This window comes from Trichosurus vulpecula, chromosome 3, assembly GCF_011100635.1.
Source record: "Trichosurus vulpecula isolate mTriVul1 chromosome 3, mTriVul1.pri, whole genome shotgun sequence".
In the NCBI taxonomy this organism is placed as follows: Eukaryota; Metazoa; Chordata; class Mammalia; order Diprotodontia; family Phalangeridae; genus Trichosurus; species Trichosurus vulpecula.
In genome coordinates, this window is record NC_050575.1 from 48,671,624 (window position 1) to 48,698,747 (window position 27,124).

The following is a 27,124-nucleotide window of genomic DNA, read 5'->3' on the forward strand; positions in this document are numbered from 1 at the left end:
AACATGTATGATCTGCAAAGCTCTGTGTCTAGAGGCAGCAAGAGCAGAGAGGGCCCCAAGGAAGATCCAGCTCAAGGATGAGGACTGTTGAAGCCCCAGGGAACAGCAGCAGACAGAATGGCCAACTCAGACCAGTGGCTCAGTGGCACCCAGTGCTCAGACCAGAAGAGCCTAGTTGCCCAAGGGAGATCCTAAGCACCTTGTCCTAAAATATCATAGAAGATACAACACTCTAAACCTCACAGATCCACAGAAGGCCTAGCCCTGGGAGGTAGAAGTCAACACGAGAATCCAGGTAATGGAGGTTGAGACCAAGCAGGGTCAACACTGGTAAAACCTTTTTAGAAACTAAGGTTGGAGAGTTAAAATAAACCAAAGAATATATTGACAAGAAAAAAAAACAACAACATAGCAAATGTAAAAAGTTCTGCCCCCTCCCAATAGAGAGTAACTGTAACAACTGTAATTATTGACTAACAAGGAAAAATTAATTTTCTGGAAGGATTATGTGAATACTGACAAGAAATGGAGAGAAAAATATGGTAACCATATCAAGGAGAAATAGTTAAGAATCACTAAGCGACCAGAAAACTATGATTTTTTAAAAAATGCCTGTACACAAAATTTTTAAAAAATCATAATTGACTGTCTAGATCTATTAGGAAGAGAGTGTAAGAAGTTCCTGGTCAGGTAATCAATAATATGTAGCGCTAGATAATTTTCTAATCCTGATGACCTCTCAAATTGTCCCAAAATAGAAATTATGTACAAGATAACTTAATTTCAGCTGTCTCTACAGTCTAGAACACAAATTAAAATTTGTATGAACTAATTTGTGTGAACTAATTAAATTTAATGTAAATTATGTAAAATTTTGATGTACTAATCCTTAGCCCCTGACATACTCAATCGTATAATACCTCTTCGCCTACCACCCACCACAACTGGAGTACAAAAGGTGACCCACGAGCTTGCAACAGAACTCAACTCTTCACTCCATAACCTCCTAGTGTTGCAGAGATCCAAAGAGAAATTTGCTCAGGCTACGAAGGCAGGAAGAATAGTAGTACTTGAACTCCAACACAAGGTAGGAATCTTCGCACATCCCTAATTATACAGGTCATTATTGGCCTTTGCCCTCCTCTGGTTATTTTGTTCCCATTTTCCTAGAAATCTCATCCCTGGGTCCATGCCTACCCACTTTTCTGGGTGTCAGTGGGGTGCTTACCAGAGAACAAAGAAACAGAAGGAATTGGGGCAGGATATACATGTGGGGTGTCAGACTCCACTAAGCCTTAAAGAAAGAGCCCAGCGTCCAGCTGGTGCCAGTTCTCTCCTCCTAGAAGTCACTTGGAGCAAAGACCTACGTTGGCAAATTGTGAATTGCCTACAATGAGAGAAAACTGAGACATCTTTGAAATCCAGATACTAGGGAAACTGCGATCAAAGGGGAGGAAGTCAGAAAGTGATAAACAAGGGAAAATAATAGGAAAAAGAGACTGAAATGGCTGAAGATTTCAGAAGAAAGAAAATTTTTTATTTCTCAAATGCCTCATATAACAGAAGTACAATAGAGTTAAATAAATGCAGCAACCAAGAACAACAATAGCAAAATAAAAATAGATAAACCATTAAGAGACCTCTTCCTAAATATACATGAGAAAAGGAGAATTAAAATAGAAGTGATGGTAGAGAAAAAGCCTAAATATCATAGACCAAACCTCATAATACCTTGCCAACAGGTGAATGAATTTTTTTTTGTGCTACTAAATTACAAAATGGAGGGAGGTGCAAGGAGAGAAAGAAGATAAAGGGGAAATGTGATATACTACAATGAAGTAAAAGGCTAATGATGAAGGGAAAATAACTCCTTTAGTCACACAGGAAGAAGAGAACCCATAGGAGAATGAATAAGGAGCAAAGGGAAGGACTGAAAAAGGAGTTCCCACCAGTGAATGGTCCTATGAGAGAAGAGAGATGTTCTATAAAGGGTTATGGGGACCTTATACTGTGTATTATCTGAAGGGAATTGGTGCTTAGGAAGATCACTCCTCAGGTGAAGAGAAATAAGAGCTCCTGGGAGCAACTGACACCCAGAAAAGTGGGTAGGTATGGATCCAGGAAAATACATGAGGGATTCAGAAAATAAAGGGCTAAATAAGTATAAAGAGCATGAATAAAAAAATAAAATTCCAGAATAAGCAGGAAGGGAATAATGAATAGCATGAGGGAAATAAATTCTTTTTAGAAAAAGGTATGGAAAATTAAAATTTAAAAACAAACAAATAAAACAAGCTGGGGGGGGTGAGGGTGGGGACAAATTCTGAAACTCTAGGGAAAGGGGTAACAAATAGAAATGGAGGGGTGGGGCTAGAGAGTAAGGGGAAGAAAATCTGTAGGAATGGGACTGCTTTAAAATAGATTAAACTATAATAAATGAAGAGATAGTACTGTGTTTACAGAGGAAGGGGGGGAAACCTAATTTGAAAAGAAAAAGCAATATGAGTGAGAGATGGAAGAAAACAGAACTCTAACTTTAAATGTGAATGGACAATAGTATGCAATAAAATGAAAAAGAGTGACAAACCAAAACCTCACCATCTGTTGCTTATAACAAATACATTTTTGAAAAGATATTCACAGAATAAAAATGAGGTGCTTTGAAATACCATTATACATAAAATGAATCCATAAAAGTAGGAATTGCAATCATGTTATCAGACAAAGCAAGAACAAACATTCACAACATAAAAAATATAAATAAAAAAACTACATTACACTGAAAAGAACCATAGATAACAAAACCAATATCAACACTAAAGTTATATGCTACAAATGTATTAGTATCCAAATTCATAAAAGAAATATTAACTGAACTACAAGAAGACATAATAACACAATAGTGATAAGGGATTTTTATGTCACTCTCAGTTTTAGGTAAATCTAAGAGAAAAATAATCAAAAGGGAATACAAAGATTCAGTCAAACTAAAGGAGAAACTAAAATTAAAAGACCTATGGTATCTTCTATAAGGAACTGCAAAGGAACACACATATTGCTTAGCACTATGTGGAACTTCTAAAAAAAAGTGACGATGTGTTAGGGCACAGAGAATTGGAAACAAATGTAAAAAGATGGAAACTCTAAATACATATCCTATAGACCATAATGCAATAAAAGTAGTAATCATTTCAGGAAGGAAAAAAAACGGGCCCAAATGGACACTTAATGATGAAATCCTAAAGAATGAGTGGGTCACAAAACAAATTATAAAAATGATTAACAGTTACGAAACAACATACCAAAACTTCTGGGATGCAGCTAAAGCAGTCCTTAGGGGAAAAATCGTACTCCCTACAAATGTATATTAACAAAATAGAAAAAGAGAGGATTAATGAACTGAAAACGCATTTAAAAAAATTAAAAAGCCAACAAATAAATAAACAAACCAAAAAAATAAGAACACAAGAAGAGATAAATTATAGGAGAAACAGATAAACTAGAAACAAAAAATATCCCCACAGAAAGGAAAAATAAACCTAAAGGCTCATTCTTTGAAATCATCAATAAAATTGATAAACCTTTAGCCAATTAGATTCTCCAAAAGCAGAAAATCAAATCAACACAAGAGCAAATGAACAAAGTGAAATCACACCAAAACCAGAAGAAATAAAAAGAATGATCACAACCTTTTATACACTGTTACATGCTAACAAAATCAAGATCACAAAAAAAGGGAAGAATACCTTAAAAAATATACAGGATCCAAACTGACAGAGATCAAATAGCAATCTTAAATAATATAGTCTCAGAAGAGGCAATAAAGCAGGCATTAATCACCAAAGACAAAAACTCTTGTTTCTAATAGATTCACTGGAGAATTCTATCATACTTTTAAAGAACAATTAGTTCCAATACTACACAAATTATTCTTTAAAATTGAGAAAAAAATAAAAACATCTTACCAGAAAACTTTTGAGAAATAAATATAGTTCTAATATTTAAGCTAGGGAAGGATAAAATGCAGGACAACTATAGACCACTATTATCAATGCATATTGATTCAAAAAATTTTGATAAAACCTTAGTGAACAGATTATAGTGATTTATCCAAGATATCATTATGACCAAATTGGAATCATATCCAAGATGTGAGGAAGGGGCAACACTCAAGATAATTAATCATCCTAAAAACCATTCCCAAAACCACATGATAATTTCAATAGATGAGGAAAGAGGCTTTGTAGTACAACACTCATTTATACTAAAAAGCTTTACAAATCATGAACATAAAGGAATACTTTTTTAATATTATAAAAAGTATCTGTCTAAAACCAAAGGTCAGCAATGCAATAGGGGTACATCAGAACCTTTTCTGGCAAACATATAAGTAAGGAAGGATACCCACTCTCCACAGTATCATTTGATATAGTTTTGAAAATGCCAAGAGCAGCAATAATGTAAGAGAAAGAAATTAAATGAATAAATACAGGTAAAGAGGAGATAAAACTATCGTGTCCACTGACAATACAATGGCTTACACAAAAAATCCTAGAAAATCAGCAAAGACACTAATTGAGACAATTGAAGGCTACAAAATAAATCCTCAAAAATCCAATGTCCTTCAATATGATGATAATAAAATTCAAAAGGCAATAAAAGAAAGGGAAATCCTATACCATCTAACTACAGGCTCTTCAGATTCATACAATTAGATGAAATCAAAATTGGGTGAATAGCAAGACTCAAAGAGTCTAATGAATCTTTGTCAACGTGGTAGAAGGCCTACAGCACAGTATCTCAGAAATCTGTTCTTTGCCCAGTGTTAACATTCACTGATGACTTGGATAAAGGCTTAGATGAAATGCTCGCATCAAACTTTCAGATAATACAAAGGTGAGAGGGATAGCTTAGAAAGTAAATGAAGGTATCAGAATCTAAAAAGATCTTTACAGGCTAGAGCACTGAGCTACATTTAGTAAGATTAATGTCTTGCACTTGCTTTAAAAAAAATTCAACTTCACAAACAGAAGATGAAGAAAGCATGAACAGAAGCAAGTTGACCTAAAAAAAAAAATCTGAAGATTGTAGTGGACTGCAAGCTCAATATGAGTCAGAACTGTGAAGTGGCTGTTAAAAAATCTAATGCTAAATTGGGTTGCATTAAGAGAGGTACAGTTTTCAGATATAGGGAGGTGATAGTCTCACTACATACCTTACCCAGAGTGGAGTATTCACATTTGGGACAACACAGCTTAAGAACGACATTGGTAAATGTTAAGGAATGTTAAGGGGTCCTCTGAACTTGTCTTTTTGAGTTGTCTATGTAGTACTGATCTGATCAAAAATCTTCCCCACCCATTCATTAGGGCTCAGGTGGGCCTAGGTGGGAAGGCTTGATTATATCTTTGTTCATAAGTAGGCCCCAAACCCCTACTTACTAGGTGCTAAACCCATGTGGGCATGAAGCCCTCAAGGCCCTAAGGGGAGTTGCTAAGGCCAGAGCCAATGGTATGTGGCTGAGTTCCGGTCAATCAGATGATGGCTAGGACTGTAAAAAAAGAGAGCCCAGAACTGGGAGCAGCAGAACAGAATTAGGAGCACTGGAGTGTGGCAGGGCAGAATTCAGAAGCAGAGAGCCAGCATCGAGAGTGCACAGTGGAAAGTGCTGAACAAGAGAGAGTTGTGGAGATCAGGGAACTCGAAATCCGCAGAGCTGAAGGAGAAAGTACTGAGTAGAGTTAGGATTTGGTAAGTGATCTTTTCACAGGAAGGCCCTAGCATCAAGGGGAAGCTACAGTAAAGCTTGGTTTCTTGCTATAATATTTTGTTATAATTTCCTTGTTACTACAGTGAGGTGGGCTTATAGCTTTTCTAATATTATTGCCACAATATCAAATTGGGGGCATTGGTCCTTGAATCTGATCCTCTGGAGTCTAAATAAATACTTCCTCTGCCTTCTGCCTAGAGAATTCCTTATACTTTTCAATTCTGAACTATTCAAGCATGTCCATGACCCTCTCCGAGGTCATGAATTTCCAGAAACCTTGGATCCAGAGTATTCAAGAGGCCCTGAACATATCAAAGATGAAGCCCTGCTTGAGATGACATAATTTGTTTTTTGCACTCCCAAGCCAGACTCCCTGTGTGTCCTTGGGAGTCAAGACAGGCACCAATCAGTCTGCACTAGAGTGGGAAACTGCTTGTACAGCTGGGAGCCTAGTAGATAAGTGGACCACTGTCTAGCAGTTCCCAAGGAAAAAGAATGCTGCTTTTGACATTTTAATTATGCATGATTTCTCCTCCCCAGACACTCCTATTTAGGTGGAAATTTGTTTCCCCTCCTCTCTGTCTAAATTTCATGAATATGCAAGCTTCTGTTTGGATTGTAAACTCTTCGCACTGGCTTAGGGCTCCACATGCATGTTCATTTCTACTGTGATAAATCTAGTTGCAATGCAATGTCTCATGGACCAGAGATATTTTTTTCGCTTAACAAAAGGTAGAAAGTATCCAGAGGAGAGGGACCATCACATAAACCATTAAAGTGATTTTCCTAAGGCACAAGTCTGACCATGTTACCCCCTACTCAATAAACTTGAGTGGCTCACTATTGCCTTCAGGATCATATACAAAATCCTCTGTTTGGTTTGGCATTGTTCTTTATAAACTAGACTCCTCTTACATTTCCAGTATTCTTATACCTTATATAGGCATCTGGAGCATAAAAGGTTTTTGTTTCACACATAATTGAAAATTTTGTGAAGTGGATGCTAGCATTTACATTAGCATAGAAAAAACACCCACTGATGCAGCCTCCTGCCTTCTCAGACATGGTGGAATGTATATTAACCATGGAGAAAAATGGTGACAAGGGAAAGTGTTGGCATTCGACTTAAAAGAACCAGAACCCAACCATCAATGTTTATTCTTGCCCAATATATGATAAATTTATGTTAAATAAGCCTTTTCTTATAGCCCTTTGATTGTGTCAGGCACAGATCATTTAGCTGTGCATCACAATTTACATTTCTATATGTTGAAATTTTTGCTCGGTTGCTGCCTCCTTCAAGCTTTCACTGATTTCTCCAATCAAAAATCATCTCTCTTGCCTCCCAGTTTTTATCTAAATCTCTCCCTTGCCCTTATATTTTACTATTCCCAATTAGACTGTAAATTGTGTAGTTCTTGCCAACAGGAACTGTATTGTGCTTTGTCTTTGTGTACTGAGCAACTTCCACATAGCAATTGTTCAATAATTGCTTGAAGAAGGAATGAATTCATCATCAACAAGCGTTTATTGATCACTTAGAATAAGGCATTATAAGTGCTATAGATTAAAGAATATAATAAAAGATATGATTCTTGTCAACATTGTGTACAGCATACAGCTCTATAAGGACTATAGGGAGTCAGAAGACCAGGGTCTGGTGCCAGCTCTGTCCCTAATCTATGCAAATGTAAGCAAGTCATTTAAATTTACTGACTCAGTTTTCTTATCTCTAAAGTGGGGATAATAATCTCTTCCTATACACTTTATAAGGTGGCAGTGAAAATCCAAATAAATGATTGACATGCAATTTTAATGTTGTAAAGTGTTATATAATTATAAGGCACTATTGTATTATTATTAAAGAGATAAGAAAAGCACACAACTGAATCAACACTGTCAACTGAACCAACAGAGTTCAGTGAGAGATGACATTATAATAATAGTTAATATTTATATATAGACCTTTAAAGTCTGCGAAGTGTTTTATGTATAACATTTCAATTGAATGTTACAGGTAGGTAATATACTGCCTATTTCTTCCCCTCTACTTGGATTTCTACCTCACTTTTACAACATAGCTCCACCATGAAGCCAGCGCTGATCCCTCCTGCCTGCTGAGACCACACAAAGTACTTTATTTTGCCCCATCTTCCAAGTATTTATCATGTAATACAGTGTATTTTAGAGTTTGCCATTTTATCAATTAGAATTATAGATTTAGATACAGGAAATTCCCCTCATTTTGCAGACAACAAAACTAAGACCCAGAGAATCAGACTGAATTGTTCGAGTCAGCAATCATTTCCCCTCCCACACCTGTCAATAAGCATTTATTAAGAGGTTATGAGATGTTGGGCACTGTGCTAAGGGTTGGGGAGACTAAGAAAAGACAAAAGCAGTCCTTGCCCTCAAGAATTTATAGGGTTTTTGGGTTTTTTTTAGGAGCGGGATTTCTGCCTTAGGTTTCAGCAGAACTCCAAATCTATCCCTTTCCCTTGCAGCACAGGTTTACATATTTTTTTAACTAGGTATGTCCTACTATCATGGAATGAACAGAGCAATAAGAAAATGGGATTGTAGTGGTTATAACATGAGGAAGAAGCTAATTTAGGGTATGAACTCATGCATCTAAAGCTCTCTTCCAGTTATTTAATGAGTGTTCTATCTAAAGCAACTTTCCCAGCCTCCTCCCCCTACCCCTGCACTATTTTGATCACTTGTCCCAATAGTTCTTACATATAACCTTATATATAACTGGGATCAGGAAGATTGGTCCTGTGAACAGTTAATTATAGAAGGAGACCCAAAACTAGAGAGAAGAGAGTTCTAATTGGTTGTTACTTCTATAAAATCCAATAGTACAAGAAGAGAAGCAAAATTGGTCCTGAGGGGGTTTTAATCCAGAATCTCCCATCAACGACAAATAAATGAACCACTTAGACTTGGAGACCAGAATCAGTGATGGTTTTTTTTCAGGTGACCTCATACAGAAAGTCTTAGGGGAAAGCCTGTCACATCTGATAAAGATCAAAGGCTTTTGTCCCTTCAAGGAGATATTCAGAGGATAGAACTAGGCATCTCTGAACAGAAGACTCTCAGACCTTGCCCTTTCTCTTCAAAGGAAACTCAATACTGGAAAATCTCATTATTTTACAAGACTGAATCTGCCTGGTACTCATCATTAGTCTTTGCCCCTCTTACTGGACCCAGGGCAGGGACATGTGCTCAAGGGCATCTATTTAAGGAGGGAGCCCAGTACAATTTTTTCCCTTTTTCTCACTGGCTACACTGCTTTTGGACTTCTCTGGACTTCAGCTTTCTTTTGTGTATTGTCCTTCCCCACTAGAGTATAAACTCCCAGAGGGCAGAGACTGTGTTTTGTTTTTTACTTGCAATTATATCTTCAGTACTTAGTACAGTAACTGGCCAGTAGTAGGTGCTTAAAGCTGTGGTTCAGAAAAGACAGGTGACTTGACCATGCACCCAAGGAATAAGCACTCTAAGTAGAATGAGTATTGAACTCTGACTTCAACTCTGAATCCAGCACTGAAGCTAATGTGTTTCTCATACTATAGAAGAGAGAAAGCCTACTAAAGAGGAGGAATAAGGATTGAACCCAGAAGCAAAGATGAAACTTAGATAAGTGGGTAGGGGCAGGTGTAGGTATGGTTTACACCAATGTGAAGATCATGAATAGCATGGTATGGATAAAGAGATAGGCTGATGAAGGGAAATAGGGGGAGATAGGATTGGAAAGCAGGAGGCCAGATTTTGGAAAGAATTTCAGCCTTCTCAAGATCTCTAACTGGGTGATAAGATATACTGAACTTCTGTAATCCAGAGGCTGAGTGGGAGGACTACTGTTGTAGAAATGAACACTAGCCAAAGGACTACTAAATGGTTAGCAAGCAAAACATGGTTTGAACCAAAAACTTACGTAAGATATGGTGTCAGAAACAATGTCTCCCTGATGCTTCCTTGTCTTTTCAGGCACTTCCATCTGCTTGGAACAAGACAGCAGCAGTCAGAAAAAAGTCCAAAATGGGGCACTTAATATTGAATGATGAAAGGCATATCAAGGGCTCTTGGACTAATAGGAAGAATCCATAGAAAACGTAAGAAAGAAAAAGTAAGTAAAAGAAAGTAAGAAAAAGACACAGAAAGCTACCCAGAACTAGCTAAATTCAAGAAAGTTATCAGCATAAATACTTGTCCGATAGATTGGGAAAAATAAGCTTGCAAGAAGTCATATGACTTCCATATAATAAATGTGACATAATAATTTCCTCTGAGACATAGGTTTACTTAGACTAAAGGACTAGAGACAGGTTTATGGGCTGTAGTTTCTCTTTATATTATTGTTATACATACAATTTTTTTCGTAAGTAACATTTACTTACTGGACTTGATGGTTCCTTATGGCTTCTCATGCTGTGGATGCTGCCAATTTCTGTTTGAGAACTGGAGTGTGATAAACCTTCAAAATAGGGCCTACAAAGTTTGAATATAGGAATAGTAATCTTATTAACCCAGAGCTTTATTTCAATAATTCAAACAAATCTCATTCCCACCCCCCCCAACCCCCCAGAGAACCCTGATGAAAAAGAAATTCTCAGCAGATTCCAAATTTAATGGAAAATTGAAGTTGGCATTTCCAAAATGAACTAGATTTAGGAGGATCTCAAGTCTGACAGCCTTCTCCCAGAGGAAACTCATTAATAAACAGCTTCATAACTAGAATGCTCTCATAAGCCCTGTTTAATGAGACTTAGTATTCACTTATTCATAAATTAAAAAAAACAAAACATGATTCAGTTTCAACCTATTCATGGGAAGGGCTACTGATTCTTAATAGAAAGAAAAATATTCATGAACTTCCTGTCCAATAGACTTGTTTTGTTCTGAGGATAAAAAGGAAAAATGAGGATGCAACTTAACCAATTTCAAAGGCTTAAGAGTATCTGAACATTTCTTAGTTCAGTAGACATGGACGATGAATCTGGTGGGGCTGTAGTGAATCTCTATCTATCAATCGCCTTACCTTAATTTTGGTTTAGGAGTACTGAGGACACTATCATCATCTTCCATTTCAGGGCCACTGTCACTTGGATTCTCAATATCTAAGGTATCATATAGAAGATCCAAGTCCTCTTCAACTTCTGGGACATGCTCTGCTGGGTCTTGCTCTGAGTCTAACACCTATATTTAAGAAAGAAGAACATAGAATAAAAGAAAGGTCAGGTATCACAGGAACAATCAAAAATGTAAGCAAGTGACTTGCTCTAGTTGCAAACAAAACAAGCTTCCAAGATACAATGCTGACTTGGTCTTCAGAAATAAAAAAAATGCTGAACTAAAATTTGATATATAAGTCCTTCTAATAAAGACTTTGCAAACAACTCATATCAATATGATTTCAAGTATTTCTTTAAGTAATAAATCTAATATAAACCTATCTATTAAAGCATGAAGGACAAGAGGGAAGGTTACTCATTAAAGAAACAAGATTGGGTGCATGGGGGGGAGAAGAGGAAAAGAATTATTTATGAATTCAAGTAATATAAAAATATTTTTCTATTCTTACCTTGTTATTTCAAATTTTTAAATGCATTCTATCCAAGGAGCCCTTTTAAGGAAAAGAGCTAAACATGATCAATAAAGTTTTCTTCTACTTATTTCATCTCATAAAAACAGAAAATAAGAACTAGCCAAATTTCCTAAATGTAATCATGAGAGAAGTTGAAAGAGTACATGACTTCTCAAATGAACACTCTCATATTTCTTAATTTTAAGGAATTATTTTCTTCAATGAGCTTTTGGACCTCCTTTTCTACTTGGCTAATTCTGCTCTGCAAGGCAACCTTCTCACTGGCCCCTTGGACGTCTTTTACTATTTGGCTTAGTCTGTCCTCTAAGGTGTTATTTTCCTCAGCATTCTCTTGTGTCTCTCTATCAAGCTGTCAACATGTTCTTCATGATTTTCTTGTATCACTGTATGGTTAATGTATTTTTTGCTTAATGGGAAAATCTTTCCCATCCATTAATAGGCTCATGTGATCTGCTTACACCACATGGAAGCCTAAGTTACAGGAGTCTGAGTCAATGAAGCTTGTGGTGGGAGGAGCTTGCTGAAAGGATGGCAGAGGAAAGGGTGGAGCAGAGCTGAGAGGAAGTTGGCCAGAGCAGTCAGAGCTGGGAGAGAGAGACACACAGAGCAGCTGCTTGCCCTTGTTGTGGAAAGACCCTAACAGAGGGAAGGCTTGGAGATGGCATTGATAATGTGTATGGATTTCTTTGTTGTTATGATGAATTTGGCCTTCTGGTGTTTGAGTAAATGTTTTGGTTCTGTCTTCCATGGAGAGAGTCTGTTATATTTTGTGATTCACAACTATGTTGGCATATTCATTGCATTTGCTGTGGGTATCACATTGGCGCTACACACTCTCATCTCTTCTCTCAATTTTTTATCTACCTCTCACACTTTGCTTTCAAAATCCTCCCTGAGCTCACACAAACAACTTTGTACCAACAAGATATTTAGAGATCAGACTGGAGATAATCAGATCGGCAAAGGCATTAGAATTAAGAGGGCCTGGGAAAGGCTTCGGTAGAAGGTGGGGTTTTAGCTGGACCTTCCAGGGAGCCAGAGAGGTCAGTGGTTGGAGCAGAGGAGGGATGGTATTCCAGGCCTGGGGGCAGCTAAAGGGAAGTCCAGAGCTGAGAGATGGAGGAATAGCTGGGAGACTGGGGTCAGTGGACCCAAGAGTCCATATTGGGGAGTGAGGGCTAAGAAGGCTGGAAAGGTGATGAAAGGCTCTGAATGCCCGAGCAGAGGGTTTTATGTAAGATTCTGGAGCCCTAGGGAGCCACTGCAGAGTCCAAAGATCAGACAAGAGCTTTAGGAAGCTCTGTTTGACTCGGAAGCTCTGTTTGACAACCAAGTGGAAGACAGATAGACTAGAGGCAGGCGGACCCACCCTAGTGAAGTAAAATTGGCTCATTGGGCCTGGGGGGTGGGAGAGTGTCGAGTTGAGAATGAGTGCTAGGCTGGCAGCCTGGAGGACTGGGAGGGTGGGGGTGCTCTGGATGGTGATAGAGAAGTTCCTAAGAGGCATTGGAGGGGAGAGAGCATGGCTTCCACCTTGGACGTTGTCTGCAAGGCTTTCAGGTCAAGGTGTCTAATGGGCAGCTGGAGATGCTCAACTCAAGGCCAGGACAGAGGTTAGGGCTGGAGACGCAGATTTGGTCCTCAATGGCATAGAGGTGATGATTGGGTCCATGGGAGCTGATGTGACCACCCAGCAAAAAGGTGCAGAGGCAGAAGAGAAAAGGACACAAGACTCAGTCCATCCATCCCCCAAACCTTCTTCCTTCCAGATGCTCCAGGGCTCTCCTGGGAAGGGAATGGCTGGTAGTGAGGACTCCCTGCCTCCTCCTGGAGCCCAAGTGGGCTGAGAGGGAGAAGAAGCAGAGAAGAAGACAAGTGGGCTCTGCTCCCAGCAAGTGTGTGTGCAGAGAGGCTGGCCCTCCTGCCTTAGGAGGCAAGCCTCAGGAATGATTTCTTTCCATCAGATCACTGCCCATGTCTGCCTCCCAAGAATGGAGAGCTGAAGAGTGCCGCCACCCCACCCCAGGCCATTGAGGCCAAGAGTGACTGCCAAGTTGGGATGGACCTTAGAAATCAGAGTCCAAACAAGATTCTGGACATTGTCCTGAGGCCCTGAGAGGAGCAGAACTGCAATCTGAACCCCTGGCCTCAGGTGGGGCTCCCTCTGCCACGGGGCACAGAGGGAGAGTTTGTGCCAGAGAGCCACAGCAAACACCCACTGCCTCAGTTTCCCTAGTTCTGTAGATGAACACCATCTGGTTACAGTCTAAGGTGTCTGGGTCCTATGCAGGGAGGCTGGGGGGGGGTCATAGAAAATAAATGAGAGCTTCTTCAAAAAAAAGAGAGAAAGCTTGAAAGTCCTCTATTTTCTTGAAAATCCGTATTTTGCCTTGGAGTATTATACTCAGTTTTGCTAGTAGGTGATTCTCGGTTTTAATCCTAGCTCCTCTGACCTCCAGAATACCATATTCCAAGCCCTTCAATCCCTTAATGTAGAAGCTGCTAGATCTTGTGTTATCCTGATTGTGTTTCCACAATACTGAAATTGCTTCTTTCTGGCTGCTTGCAGTATTTTCTCCTTGACTTGGAAACTCTGGAATTTGGTGACAATATTCCTAGGAGTTTTAGGGATCTTTTTCAAGAGGCAATTGGTGGATTCTTTCAATTTCTATTTTACCCTCTGGCTCTAGAATACCAGGGCAGTTTTCCCTGAAAATTTCTTGAAAGATTATGTCTAGGCTCTTTTTTTGATCATGGCTTTCAGGTGGTCTAATAATTTTTAAATCATCTCTCCTGGATCTATTCTCCAGGTCAGTGGTTTTTCCAATGAGATATTTCACACTGTCTTCCATTTTTTCATTCCTTTGGTTCTGTTTTATAATATCTTGATTTCTCATAAAGTCACTAGCTTCCACTTGCTCCAATCTGATTTTTAAGGTAGTATTTTCTTCAGTGGTCTTTTGGACCTCCTTTTCCATTTGGCTTATTCTGCCTTTCAAGACATAATCCTCATTGGCTTTTTGGAGCTCTTTTGCCATTTGAGTTAATCTATTTTTTAAGTTGTTATTTTCTTCAGTATTTTTTTGGGTCTACTTTAGCAAGTCATTGACTTGTTTTTCATGGTTTTCTTGCATCACTCTTATTTCTTGTCCCAATTTTTCCTCTATTTCTCTTACTTGCTTTTTCCAAATCTTTTTTGAGCTCTTCCATGGCCTGAGACCAGTTCATGTTTTTCTTGGAGGCTTTTGATGTAGGCTCTTTGACTCTGTTGACTTCTTCTGGCTGTATGTTTTGGTATTCTTTGTCACCAAAGAAAGATTCCAAAGTCTGAGTCTGACTCAGATTAATTCCTCCTACCAGGTGGGCCTGGGGCTGGAAGCAACTGCAGCTGTAGTTCTGTAGCTGCACCAACTCTGCTGCCCCCAGGGAGGTGGCTGAACTGCAAACTCCTTTCACTCTGTCCCCCACAGTTTTTCCCACTAACCTTCTCTGTTGTCTTTGGTGTTTGTGGGTTGAGAAGTCTGGTAACTGCCACAGCTCACTGATTGAGGGAGCTAGGGCCTGTTTTGCCCAGCTCCTGGTCTGGTTGGTCTGCAGCCCACGCTGGGCTCTGCTCCACTCTGCTCCCAGCTCCATGCGATAGACCTTACCCAGCAACCATCCAGGCTGTCCTGGGCTGGAGCCCTGCTTCCCTCTGCTATTCCCTGGGTTCTGCAGTTCTGAAATTTGTTCAGAGTCATTTTTTTATGGGTGTTTGGAGGGTCGTGGGGGAGAGCCCTAGGCAAGGCCCTGCTTTCCAGCTGCCATCTTGGTTCCACCCCCTCACCTGCCATTTTTATATAGTCCAAATGGTTTAGCCAACTTTGGAAGCTTAGTCTCATGGGAAAATCAAAGTGAGAACTTATTTTTCCCAGGACATTTTTATGCTAGTAATCATCCCTGGTGGGTAATCAATCAATTAGGAGACTTCTGATACACAACCCACATATCCATTTCAAGCTTTTAAAAAAATGTGTTTTTTTAAAATAAACCTTTTTATTTAATAAAGCTATTTCTAGAATAAAGGAGTTTCAAATCACTGCTTTAAAATTAATCACAATACTGTGTAGTAAAACAATAATAATAATAACAACCAAATGTGGCCTTAAAAAATAGAATTAATAAAATGTACCTCCCTCCCTTCACTGCTGAGGGGGAGAACTGTGTGTATAGAAGACTGTTTACTGCCAGAAGCAGATCATGTTTTAGTTTTGCTTAAGTTTTCTCCCCCTTTTTTAAGAAGCAATGGTTTTTCTGGGTAGAAGAGGGGACAAGGATATACTCTGAAAAGAATGACATGTAAGAACAAAGGATATCGATAAAAATAAAATGAATCACAAACCTGGTTTCAATATTGTACCAAGTTGGCTGTTTAATTTGAAGACACTCCACCAAAAAGGTAAGTCAAGAAAGATGGAACACAAACCCAAAGAAGAGAGAAAATGGTGCCATGGAAAAATAGCTTGTTTAGGCGAACTCAAATACAATGTTAACGTTAACACGAAAAAGAAAAAAAAACATCCAGCTGACATACCTCATCAGAAACTTTAAACCTTCGCAACAATGCCACCACTTTCTGCTTGAAGTTTTGTTGCTGTAAGCCAAGGAGGAAATAAAATTAGTAATCAACAAAACAGCATCCTCCTGATAGTATATAAGATATACATCAGTTTGATATAGTGACTTAAGTAACCATGTAATCCCATAGGGTCTGTTCTCCCCTAAGCTTGACTTGTGGAATATAAGGCCTCAAAAAAACACCATCCCATCAGAAAAATATATCATTAGCACTGCAACAAAGAAACCCAGGACAGATCAGTATGGAATGTTATGTTCCTTAGTTCATAGGGAAGGGATACATATAGAGTTCACTATTTTATGTTTGTATTATCCAAACTTTCTTGTTTATATATTGTTTTTATTAAATTCCAACAGTTACTGACAGAATCACCCAAAGTACAACTTTGGCACATTAAATCCAAAAACACTTTAGTCAAAATACTAAATTATCAACCGAATGTTTGCTCCACTCCACAAAATGACCATTTAAGCTTATAAGCGGTAGCCTACACTGTTAATATGCTATTCTCTTGAATGGCATAAGAGTTTATAATACTTTTGGTTCCTTAATATGAAGATCACTTGAACAGTTTCCCATCTTCTTAAGATATCCCCTCCTATATGTTTATGATACAAACAAATTTATATGATTTTGAGGCAGAATATAATATCTACGCTCCTTTTGTTCCTATTCATGGGCTGCTAAATGAAGCTAGAGAAAACCATGGTGACTGGGTACACTACATATTTAAGTTACATAATCTCAACTAGGCACTAACTCTAGTAAGGTAATCCTTTCAAATCTACCTGATTCACTATCCCACTCACTACACTGTCTTTTTCAAAACTTTTTATCCCTCATTAAATCTGCCATAGTCCCCACTACCCCCAAATCTAACCCTTACAGGTGAGAACTTTGCCTGATATCTCTCTAAAAAAACACTGAAGCTATTCGTCACTCTCAACTCCTCATTTCACATCATTCAGATACCTTCCCCCACAATCTTTTCCTTCACTCATCTTACATGAAGAGGGAGGCAACCTCCTCTATATGCAAAGTGATCTTATTTCACTTCATCTCTCTAGCAGATTCCCCCTTCTCTCATTCCTACTCTCACCAATTTTCAATCTCTCTCTGTCTACTGGTTGCTTCCCTGCTGTTTTTAAACAAGCCCAAATTTCCAGTATCCTCAAAAAGCCATCACTGAATATATCCATCCATCCCCACTATCATCCTAAGCCCTCCTCACTGTCATAGTTAAACCCTTTGAGAAAGCTTTATCAACAATGAGTGCCTCCAATTCCTTTCCTTTTATTTTTCCTAATTCTCTGCAGTCTAGATTCTGGTGTCATCATTCAACTGAAATTGCTCTCTCCAAAGCTATAAATGATCTCAACTGCAAAATCTAAGGACCTTTTCTCAATCCTCATCTTTCTGGATCTCTTTGAAGCCTCTAATACTGTCGATCACCTTCTTCTCCTTGGTACTATCTTTTCTCTATGAATCTTTTGCTTTCTCTGGGTTCTCCTATCTTTCTGACTCCTGATAATTTATTCCTCAGTCTTTTTTGCTGGATCATCCAGGCTATGACTACTAACCTTAGGTGGTCCTCAAGGTTTTGTCTTGGGCTTTCTCCTCTTCTCCTAAACTGTTTTGCTCAGGGAACTCCTCATTACCTATGGATTCAATTATCATCTCTACCAAGATGACCCTCAGATCTAATTATCCAGACCAAACCTTTCTCCTGACCTCTTCAGTCTTGCATCTCCAAATGCCTACAGGGCAACTGGATGTTCTATGAACATTTTATCTCAAAATGTGCAGCACTGAACTTCTTATGTTTCTCTCAAATCCTTTTCCTCTCCCTGACTTGATGACTTTGAAGGCATCATCATTCTCTCAACCTAGGTGGTATCCTAGACCCTCACCCTCCACATCTAATTTGTTGTCACATCCTCTCAATTCTACATTCACAATCTCTCTGATATACATATATATACAGACACACACAAACACACACACACACACCCTTATCTCTTTTGACACAGCCACCACAAAAGTAAAGGATCTTATCACCTCATGCCTGAACGACTGTCATCAAAGTTGGTCTCCCTGCTTCAAATCTCTCTACACTCCAATCCATTCTGTAACTCAGCTATCAAGGTTATTTTTCCAAAGTGCAGGTCTGAATATTTCATTTCCTTAATAAACCCCAGATGGCTCCCTAATTACTTCTAGGATCAAATATAAAGTCCTTTGTCTGGCTTTTAAAGATCTTTATAACCTTTAAAATCCTTACTAACTTTCCATTCTTCTTACATTTAACTACCTTCTACATACTCTGTAATTCAGTGACCTTAGCCTCTTTGCTCTTCCTCAGACAAGACAGTCCATATCTCCTAACTTTTCCCATGCCTGGAATTCTCTCCTTCCTGACCTTCACCTCCTAGTTTCCCTGGCTTCCTTCAAGCCTCAACTGAAATCCCACCTTCTACAAGAAGCTTTTTTCTGGTCCTCCTTAATATCAGTGCCTTCCCTCTGAAATAATCTCTAATTTATCCTGTATATGTATCTTTTTTAATGTATATGCTTTAGTGCTGTGGAGGTCCTTGAGGGTAGGAGCTTTCATTCAATTGCCAGAGCTTAGCACAGTGCTTGGCACATAGAAGTCACTTAATAAATGCTTGCTGACTTGATGAGTTTTTCAATAAGTGTTCAAAAGCACACATGCACACAACTGGGTTAACCACACCTGCTTTAATGTGCCACTCAAATGTAAGGCTAAAAAATCAACTTATTACTTACAATTATGATCCTATTGGTCATTATTGCTATTATTAGTATGCTATACTGTTCTGTTAAGAACAGAACAATAAATAAAAAATAAAACCCAAAGACATCTTTGAAAGAATTAAAAAGGCCCAAGAAATTCTGTTTTTCTGCTCTAAACTTTTGATCTATTCTTTTTCTAATGATGACTGAAGAATTTACAGGTCAATTGTATAACTAATTTCTAGACTGATAATCAATGTAAAACCCAAACAGCATCAATTAGATCACATACAATTATTATAATGTGCCTTCACTTTAATGATAGAATTTTCTTGTTTACCTATGTCTGAAAAAACACATACCAAAAAAGACAACCATGCCAGATTATCTTGTATCCCTGGCCATCCTCTTTAGCACTGGCTGTACCTTCTTTCATCTTGCCCACCTTCATACTGGGTTTTAGAAGGAAGTTAGAATATTCCATATAGTAGGTTACTTTCACTTTCATTTTTTGCTTCCATCCCTCACCTCATCTCATTTGAAATTCACTTTGCAAATTTGTGACATGGTACAAAACATGCTGGCTCTAATTCTTTTCCCAAATTTCTTACCTCTTTGTCTTTTTGTCACTTAAGTCTCAACAAACCCTAGCCCTGGATTATACTCACCAACTGCCTTATTGTTCCTAGCCCTGTCTCATGTGTTGCTATATAAAGCTGGAAGAAGTCACTCAACTGAGCTGACTGGTTACATCACAAATTTGTAATCTCAACTGGGCCCTCACTATAATAAGGCCCCTTTTATTTCTCTCTGATTCTCTACACTATTCATCACAAAAGCTGTTCCAAATCTTCTCAAGTCTCCTTACCTTCCCCCCAGTCAGCTGAGGACATTACCTCATACTTTACTGAGAAAACAGAGATGGCTCACCAAGAGTTTCCTCCTCTCCATGTTGATACCTCAAAACCCCTTGTCATCACCACCCATTCTCTCCTTTTCTCCAGCCTTTGGAGATGAGGTAAAGGTCAACTTCTCCGTATGTGTCCTAGATCCCATTCCCTTCCACTTTCTACAGCAAACTGCTGTCAATTATTTGGTCCTGTTCTAATCTCATGCCAAAGGCTACTTGTCCTTAAAAAAACTTCACCATACCTTGTTAACCTCTCAAATTGTCATCCTATAACTTTCTTCCCTTTCTCAGCCAATCTCCTAGAAAAAGCTGTATAAAGCCTCCACTTCCTCTCCTCTCATTTATTCCTCAACCCTTTTCAATCTGTCTTCAGTTCTCATTATTCAACTTAAATTGTTCTCTCCCAAGTCACTAATGATTCCTTTTTTTATTGTATTTTTCCCAATTACATGTGAAGATAGTTTTCAACATTCACATTTATAAGATTTTGAGTTCCAAATTTCTACCCTCTCCTAAAGATGGCATGCAATCTGATATAGGCTACACATGTACTATCCTATTTAGACACATTTCCACATTACTCATGTTGTGAAAGATGAATCAGAACAAAAGGGAAAAACCACAAGAACTGTATTTCCCTATATCCTGTTTCCCCTTCTGTTTATTCTATTCTCTCTCTCCTTTTATCCTACCCCTCCTTGAAAGTGTTGTGTTTCTGACTATCTCATTCCCCAATCTGTCCTTCCTTCTATCACAGCTCCCCACCCCCTTCTCTTATTCCTTTCCCCTCCTACTTTCCTGTAGGGTAAGAAGAGTTCTATACCAAATTGAGTGTGTATGTTATTCCCTCTTTGAGACAATTCTGATGAGATAAGGTTCACTCACTCCTGGTCACTTTCCCCCTCTTCCCTTCCACTGTAAAAGCTTTTTCTTGCCTCTTCCATGTGAGATAATTTATCCCATTTTATCTCTCCCTTTCTCTTAGTACTTTCCTCTCTCAACTCTTGGTTTTATTTTTTAGATATCATCCCTTCATATCCAACTCACACCTGTGCCCTCTATCTATATATACTCCTCCTAACTACCCTAATACCCTGGTCTTGTCATCAGGAATGCCTCAAAGTCCTCTATCTCACAGAATATCCATTTTTTTCCTCTGAAGGATTATACTCAGTTTTGCCAGGTAGGTAATTCTTGGTTGTAATCCTTTGTCCCATGGAATCATATTCTAAGCCCTCTGATCCTTTAACATGGAAGCTGATAAATCTTGTGTTATCCTGACTGTGGCTCCATGATACTTGAATTGTTTCTTTCTGGCTGCTTGCAATATTTTCTCCTTGACCTGGGAACTCTGGAATTTGGCCGCAATATTCCTAAGAGTTTTCCTTTTGGGATCTTTTTCAAGAGGTGCTCAGTGGATTCTTTCAATTTCTATTTAACCCTTTTGTTCTAGAATCACAGGGCACTTTTCTTTGATAATTTCTTGAAAGATGATGTCTAGGATTTTTTTTTTTTGATCATGTCTTTCAGGTAGTCCAATAATTTTAAAATGATCTCTCCTGGATCTCCTTTCCAGGTCAGTTGGTTTTCCAATGAAATATTTCACATTGTCTATGTTTTCATCTTTTTGGTTTTATTTTATTCTTTCTTGATTTCTCATAAAGTCATTAGCTTCCATTAGCTCCATTCTAATTTTTAAGGAATTATTTTCTTCAGTGAGCTTTTGGACCTCCTTTTCCATTTGCCCAATTCTGTTCTTAAGGCATTCTTCTTACTGGCTTTTTGGACCTCTTTTTACCATTTGGTCTAGTCTGTTTTTAAGGTGTTATTTTCTTCAGTATTTTTGTATACTTGCTTTACCAAGCTGTTGAATCATTTTTTAATGATTTTCTTGCATCTCTCTCATTTCTTTTCCCAATTTTTCCTCTCCTACTTGATCTTCAAAATCCTTTTAAAGCTCTTCCATGGCCTGAAATCAATTCCTATTTTTCTTGGAGCCTTTGGATAGAGGCTGCTTCTGAGTGTGTTTCGATCTTTCCCTGTCACTGTAGTAACTTTCAAAAGTCAGAGTTTTCCTCCGTTGTTTGCTCATTTCCCCAGCCTATTAGTTGACTTTTAACTCTATTAAAGTAGAGCTCTACTCCCAGGGTGGTGGGTGTACTGTCTGAAGTTTCAGGGGTTTTGTGCAGCAGTTTTCAGAGATGCTTCTAGGGACCTGTAAGTTTTCAGTTCTTCCAAGGTGGTATGATCTAAGGAGAGGTGTTTACTATTCTCCTGGCTTGTGAGTGCTTGACTATAAGCACTCTTTTCTATCCTAGAACTGTGATGAGAGTCCCCCCTCCACTGTGGCCACAAACTTTGCTATGGTAGTGCCTCCCCTCTCCCTGGGACTGCCACTCAGGACTGACCCAGATCTGAGTATGTTAAAAGCAACAGAGTCCTGCCTCAGTGCTAATGAAAAGATTCCTGTAATCTTCTGACTACTTATTTGACCCCCTTACCATCTGTAGGCTGAGAGCTCCTGAAGCATCTGATGCTGCTGCTGATTCAATCGCTCACCCAAGTCTGGCTCCTGGTTTACTGTGGCTGGGGCTGTGCTGGTGTGGGTGCAACACACCTTTCCTGCTAATCTTCTAAGTTGTCTTTGGTGTCTGTGGGGTGGGAGGATAGAAACCACCACTGCTGCCAGTCATTCAGTCACCCTTGGTCCTGCTCCAGGTTTGCTGGGGTCAAGTCTGCGCTGGCTTGGCCTGTGCTCTTCTCTTACCCTGGTACAACAGACCTTTCCTGCATAACTTCCAAGTTGTTCTTGGCTGGAAATTTGTTATACTCCATCTTTTTGTGGGTTCTCCTGCTCTAGAATTTGTTTAGAGTCATTTTTAAAGGCCTTTGGAAGGGTTTGGGGGAGAGCTCAGAAGAGTCCCTGCCTTTAATCTGCCCTCTTCTCTGATGGTCTTTTCTCAAACCTCTTTCTTCTTGACCCCTTGGAAGTTGCTTGACCACCCTTGATGACCACCACTTTTCTCCCAGAAAATCTCTTCTTCGGGTTTTTGTTGGCAGTATTCTCTTCTTACCAGGCCATTTTTTACTTAGTCTATTTCACTGGATCATTATCCATATTAAATCTTCTAACTGTGCTATATCTCAAGGCTCTTGAGCACTCTTTTCTCTCACTCAAATATAAGTGATTTCCAGACTTACATATCCTAAAGTTCTCGTACCACACCACTAATTGCCTATTAGACATTTCAAAATGAGTGTCTCATAGACATCTCAAAACTGTGTCCAAAAGAGAACTCGTTAGCTTTCTCCCAACACACTATCAATCCACTCACTTACCTACACTTCTCCAATTTCTTTTTAAGGCACCACCATTTTTCTTTTTTGCAGGGCAATTGGGGTTAAGTGACTTGCCCAAGGTCACACAGCTGGTACATGTGTCAAGTGTCCGAGGCCGGATTTGAACTCAGGTCCTCCTGACTCCAGGGCCAGTGCTCTGCTCACTGTGCCAACTAGCTGCCCCTCCACAATTTTTCTATTCTCCGAAGTTCATAACCTTGGCATTACTGATGACTCCTCACTTTCCTTCATCTCAGTTATTCAATCCAATGCCAAACGTTGCTATTTATATCTCCACATTATTTTTTACATATGTCTCCTACTCACTATTCACACAGCTATCACTTTAGTTCAGGGCCTTATTTCTTGCTTGAACTAATCCAATTTTTCCTAACTGTTCTCCCTACCTCCAGTCTTTCTCCTTTTCAATCTGTCCTCCATACAACTACTTAAGTGATTTTCTCTAATCGTGTCACTTCCTTTACAGAACACTTACTTCCTTTAAGACTCAGCTCATATTCCATCTTCTAAAAGCTTTTCCTGATCTCTTCAGTTATTGGTGCTATGCCTCTCAAAATTACATTATATTTATTCTGTATGTGCTTATGTATGTACATGTTGTCCATTTTGATAGAATGAAAGCTACTTGAATCCTTGTTTCCTGAGTGCCTAGAAGTGCTTAATAATTTAAGGTGTATGTATGCATATGTGTATACACACATAAAGCAGAGATTTAGAATTTTTTTAAAGGGGAATAGTTGGTCAATTTTAGTGCCAGTCTCCATTAACAGTTCAAATACTGAATTTCCTTTTTTTGTGTATTCCTTATTCTTCTAAAAAGCTGCTGTGTATGGACCCTATATGGTATAATTTTACCCAGGAAGTGGATGCTTATCCACCTCAATGATAGTAAGTATAGGAAATGGAAATAAAACTTTATTAGGGAAAATAATTTCTATCTTCCATCCAACTAGGATATTAAATAAACTGAGGGAATTTTGTTCACCTCAAAGACAAAAATTTGACTTTGAGATAGATTTTAAGGTACAAAAGATAGTCTCTCATAACATGACACAGTTTTTCTAGGCTATGATCTGATTCATTACTAAACTAATATTTTAAATAAACAAAAAAGTCTGCTTAGGGGCTTCTTCTAAAGGAAAACATACCGTTCTTCTAAAAGAGAATATGATTATTTTGAAAATTCTCTCATCTTAACTTAGGTGTTAGACTGTGAATACATGGAAATGGCCTAAGGCAAAATGATTAAAATTTTTTTAAATCAAGAGAAGCAAAAATTTAGCAATCAGGCATGGTAAAATAAAAAAAATGATCACAGAAGTATGGCCTGATTGTATATTTCATTTTAAGTTAGGTATTTTTATTTTAAAAGGCTAAAATTTTTGGTTTTGGGTGAATAGGTATATTTAATAGGTGTACTTAAATTACAGCATTAATTACAGTAAATGCTTAAAAATAGCATAAATAGCATTTCAAAGAAAGGTGAAGATTACTAGGTAAAAACTGATATTGGAAAAGTGACCTTTGAAGCAAATCCCAAGGGACCTTTATGAGTATAGGGAAGAACTCTGAAATAAATCTCAAGCATAATTTCTGCCCAAATCTGACAATTCAGAAAATTCGATCAGACAATTCAGCAAAGTCGTGTTTTAAACACTTTATAGTCATGACATTTGAGAAGCTGAGTGTAACAACATATGAACTTATGTTAGTGTAAAAACAGATTTACCAAGTTTGCTGGTACTTAGGCTGCACTGCGCTTAATCAGATGAAATCCAACTTTCTCCCAAGACCATATTTTTTTCTTCTTGTGCCTAAGACAGTCACATTTGGAGCCGCATTTAAGGCTTAAACAGTGGCAGATATGCTAAATATCTTTATGAGTTGGAATTTACTTCTCAAAAATCCAAAAACTATAGGAGAATTTTTAAAAGCAATTGGAGCCATTAGCTATAATAGTAAGATGCATAAATCTAATCCATGAAAAGCTAATTTCCAGGATCAGTAAATAAAAGGGAAGGAATTTTATTCCTATTTACTGACCCTTAGCTTCATATAGAAACAAACTCTCAGGATGAGCCATTTTGTGCCCTTTACATGATTCAGAGGTGTCGAGGTATTTAAGACCCCACTAACATGCAATTTATCACAAATCCACATTTAACTTTTAAAATTTCTTATCTAGGCAAGATCAGAGTTTCCTTTTATCTGCGTGGATTTTTAAAAATTCTTTGGAAATGCCAAATGAAAAGTTTTATTTTATAAACCTTTAGTTTCTAGAATACCAGGGCATTAGATTACGTAACTTTATCAGGCAACAGCAAAAAGGTTCTAAAATAGTGGAACTAATCAAGGAGAAGTACAATTCTTTTTAAGAAATTCTCTGCCTTCCAAGATTAACATTGTACATAAACTTACAAATCAAACATGATACTGAAGGTAGGTTTTATCAGATTTCCATGTTATTCATTATCCAATGTGGTAAAGATGAATTAAAGATTTCACTCATCGTTCAACTCTGTACTTGCTCTTAAACAGGCACTTAGAAAGATAAGGAATACCTAGGTATCAACAGGTAAGGGTTCAACTAAATGTCATTGGAGGTACCTAGCAGTTATTATTTTATACGATGAACTAAAATTGGAATAGAAAGTTCTGCCTCAAGAAATATTCAATCTTAAGAAAGGTTAATGACTCAGAAGAATTAAGGTTTTATCTAGTTTATTGATGAATTTTAAATAACTTATTTTAGCCCATTTACAAACTGCTTTTGTATGCACTTATTGTGCTGTATCAATCAATTCCATCATCTGGGAAAATGGGGCATTCTTTCAGACACACTAAGTTGAAGATGGTGTAACAATAATGTTGCTTGGGAGCACAAAAAGGAGTAGACTTGAAGAACTTACTGTAGTTGAATATTGTAAAGGATTTCTGGTTGTCTACCCTGATCATTGGTTTGGAAAAAAGAAGAAATAGGTGAGTCCATTTCTAGTTCTCTTACTATTGAAATGACTTATTTCCTAATAAATCTTCCCTGAATTTGCTGATACTGAATCCTGAAGGAAAATATTAATAGAGCAAATCCCATCAGAGTTCATGGAGTCAGGAAATTAATTTTTAAGAGTCTAAATAAATAGATCAGATTTTGGTTAATTCATAAATAGGAAAAAGAACTCCTTTTTAAAAAGCTAATTTTCCCCAAATTAAAGCAACGCTACATTGAGTACCACTTACTACATCATAAATTGTGTTAGGAATTGGATTTTTGTGAATTAAGCAACTTTTGCTGCAACACTACAATGGAGGAAGAAACAGTATAAGATATACTTCCATGAGAAGGAAGTAGTGACACAGGAAAAGTTTTCCAAAATGGTCAACAAACATTCATTCTTCACATGGGGGGAGTGGAACTACAGAAGCCTGACCTGTCTTTTAACTCCTTGCCTAGGAAGGCAATGTCATCAAAGTATAACTCTTTTTCCATTAGAACTGGGCACCACATCCAGGACAATGCACAAGCAAACTTGTAATCCTTTACCTCCCAGTACATTCCTTTACAGGAGCAATTAGGAAAGAATAAGATGGTTCATAGATAGGTCTCTATATAGAAATATCTTTCATCACCTTTTCCTTCAGTATCACTATAAACTAATCCAGATCAAGAGATGTGAATTTTATAAAAATTGTATAAAAAGAAACCCAGATGTGAGAGAGGAGACAGCGGTAATGTCAGCTCCTTTGGAATTCGGAAAGGGAATTTTATGGATGTGTTGCTATGATGAATTTACAAGCAGCACTGTTGTCCTATCTCAAACATTATTTTTTTTTTCATCTAAAGCTGCCAAACAATAATCAATAATTAAATGTTATCTCCACTCCCAAATTAAAATAAAATATAATGTATACATTTAATACCTTTCTTGGGGACACAATTGTTACAAAATGTCTTAAGTAATGTAAATAGGATCTCTTTAAAAATACAACACCAAAATTATCTTAAACCTCAAAATAAGGTGAATGAATTAGTGCACCTGGGGAACTGGAACAAATATTACTCTTCTGAGGAATAAAAGGCTCCTCAAATGCTATATCTATGAG

The 27,124-nt window shown here is 38.0% G+C and overlaps 1 protein-coding gene across 1 annotated transcript in view; it reads right to left on the minus strand.

The window, feature by feature from the left end:
- Positions 1–27,124, minus strand: part of PACS2 (phosphofurin acidic cluster sorting protein 2) — a 348,311-nt gene that overhangs the window by 123,256 nt on the left and 197,931 nt on the right. The window contains exons 8-11 of the mRNA XM_036750543.1: positions 15,955–16,014; positions 10,815–10,972; positions 10,174–10,264; positions 9,711–9,773 (exon numbers count right to left, since the gene is read on the minus strand). Coding sequence (XP_036606438.1) covers positions 9,711–9,773; positions 10,174–10,264; positions 10,815–10,972; positions 15,955–16,014 — 372 coding nt within the window. The remainder of the gene's footprint in view (positions 1–9,710; positions 9,774–10,173; positions 10,265–10,814; positions 10,973–15,954; positions 16,015–27,124) is intronic.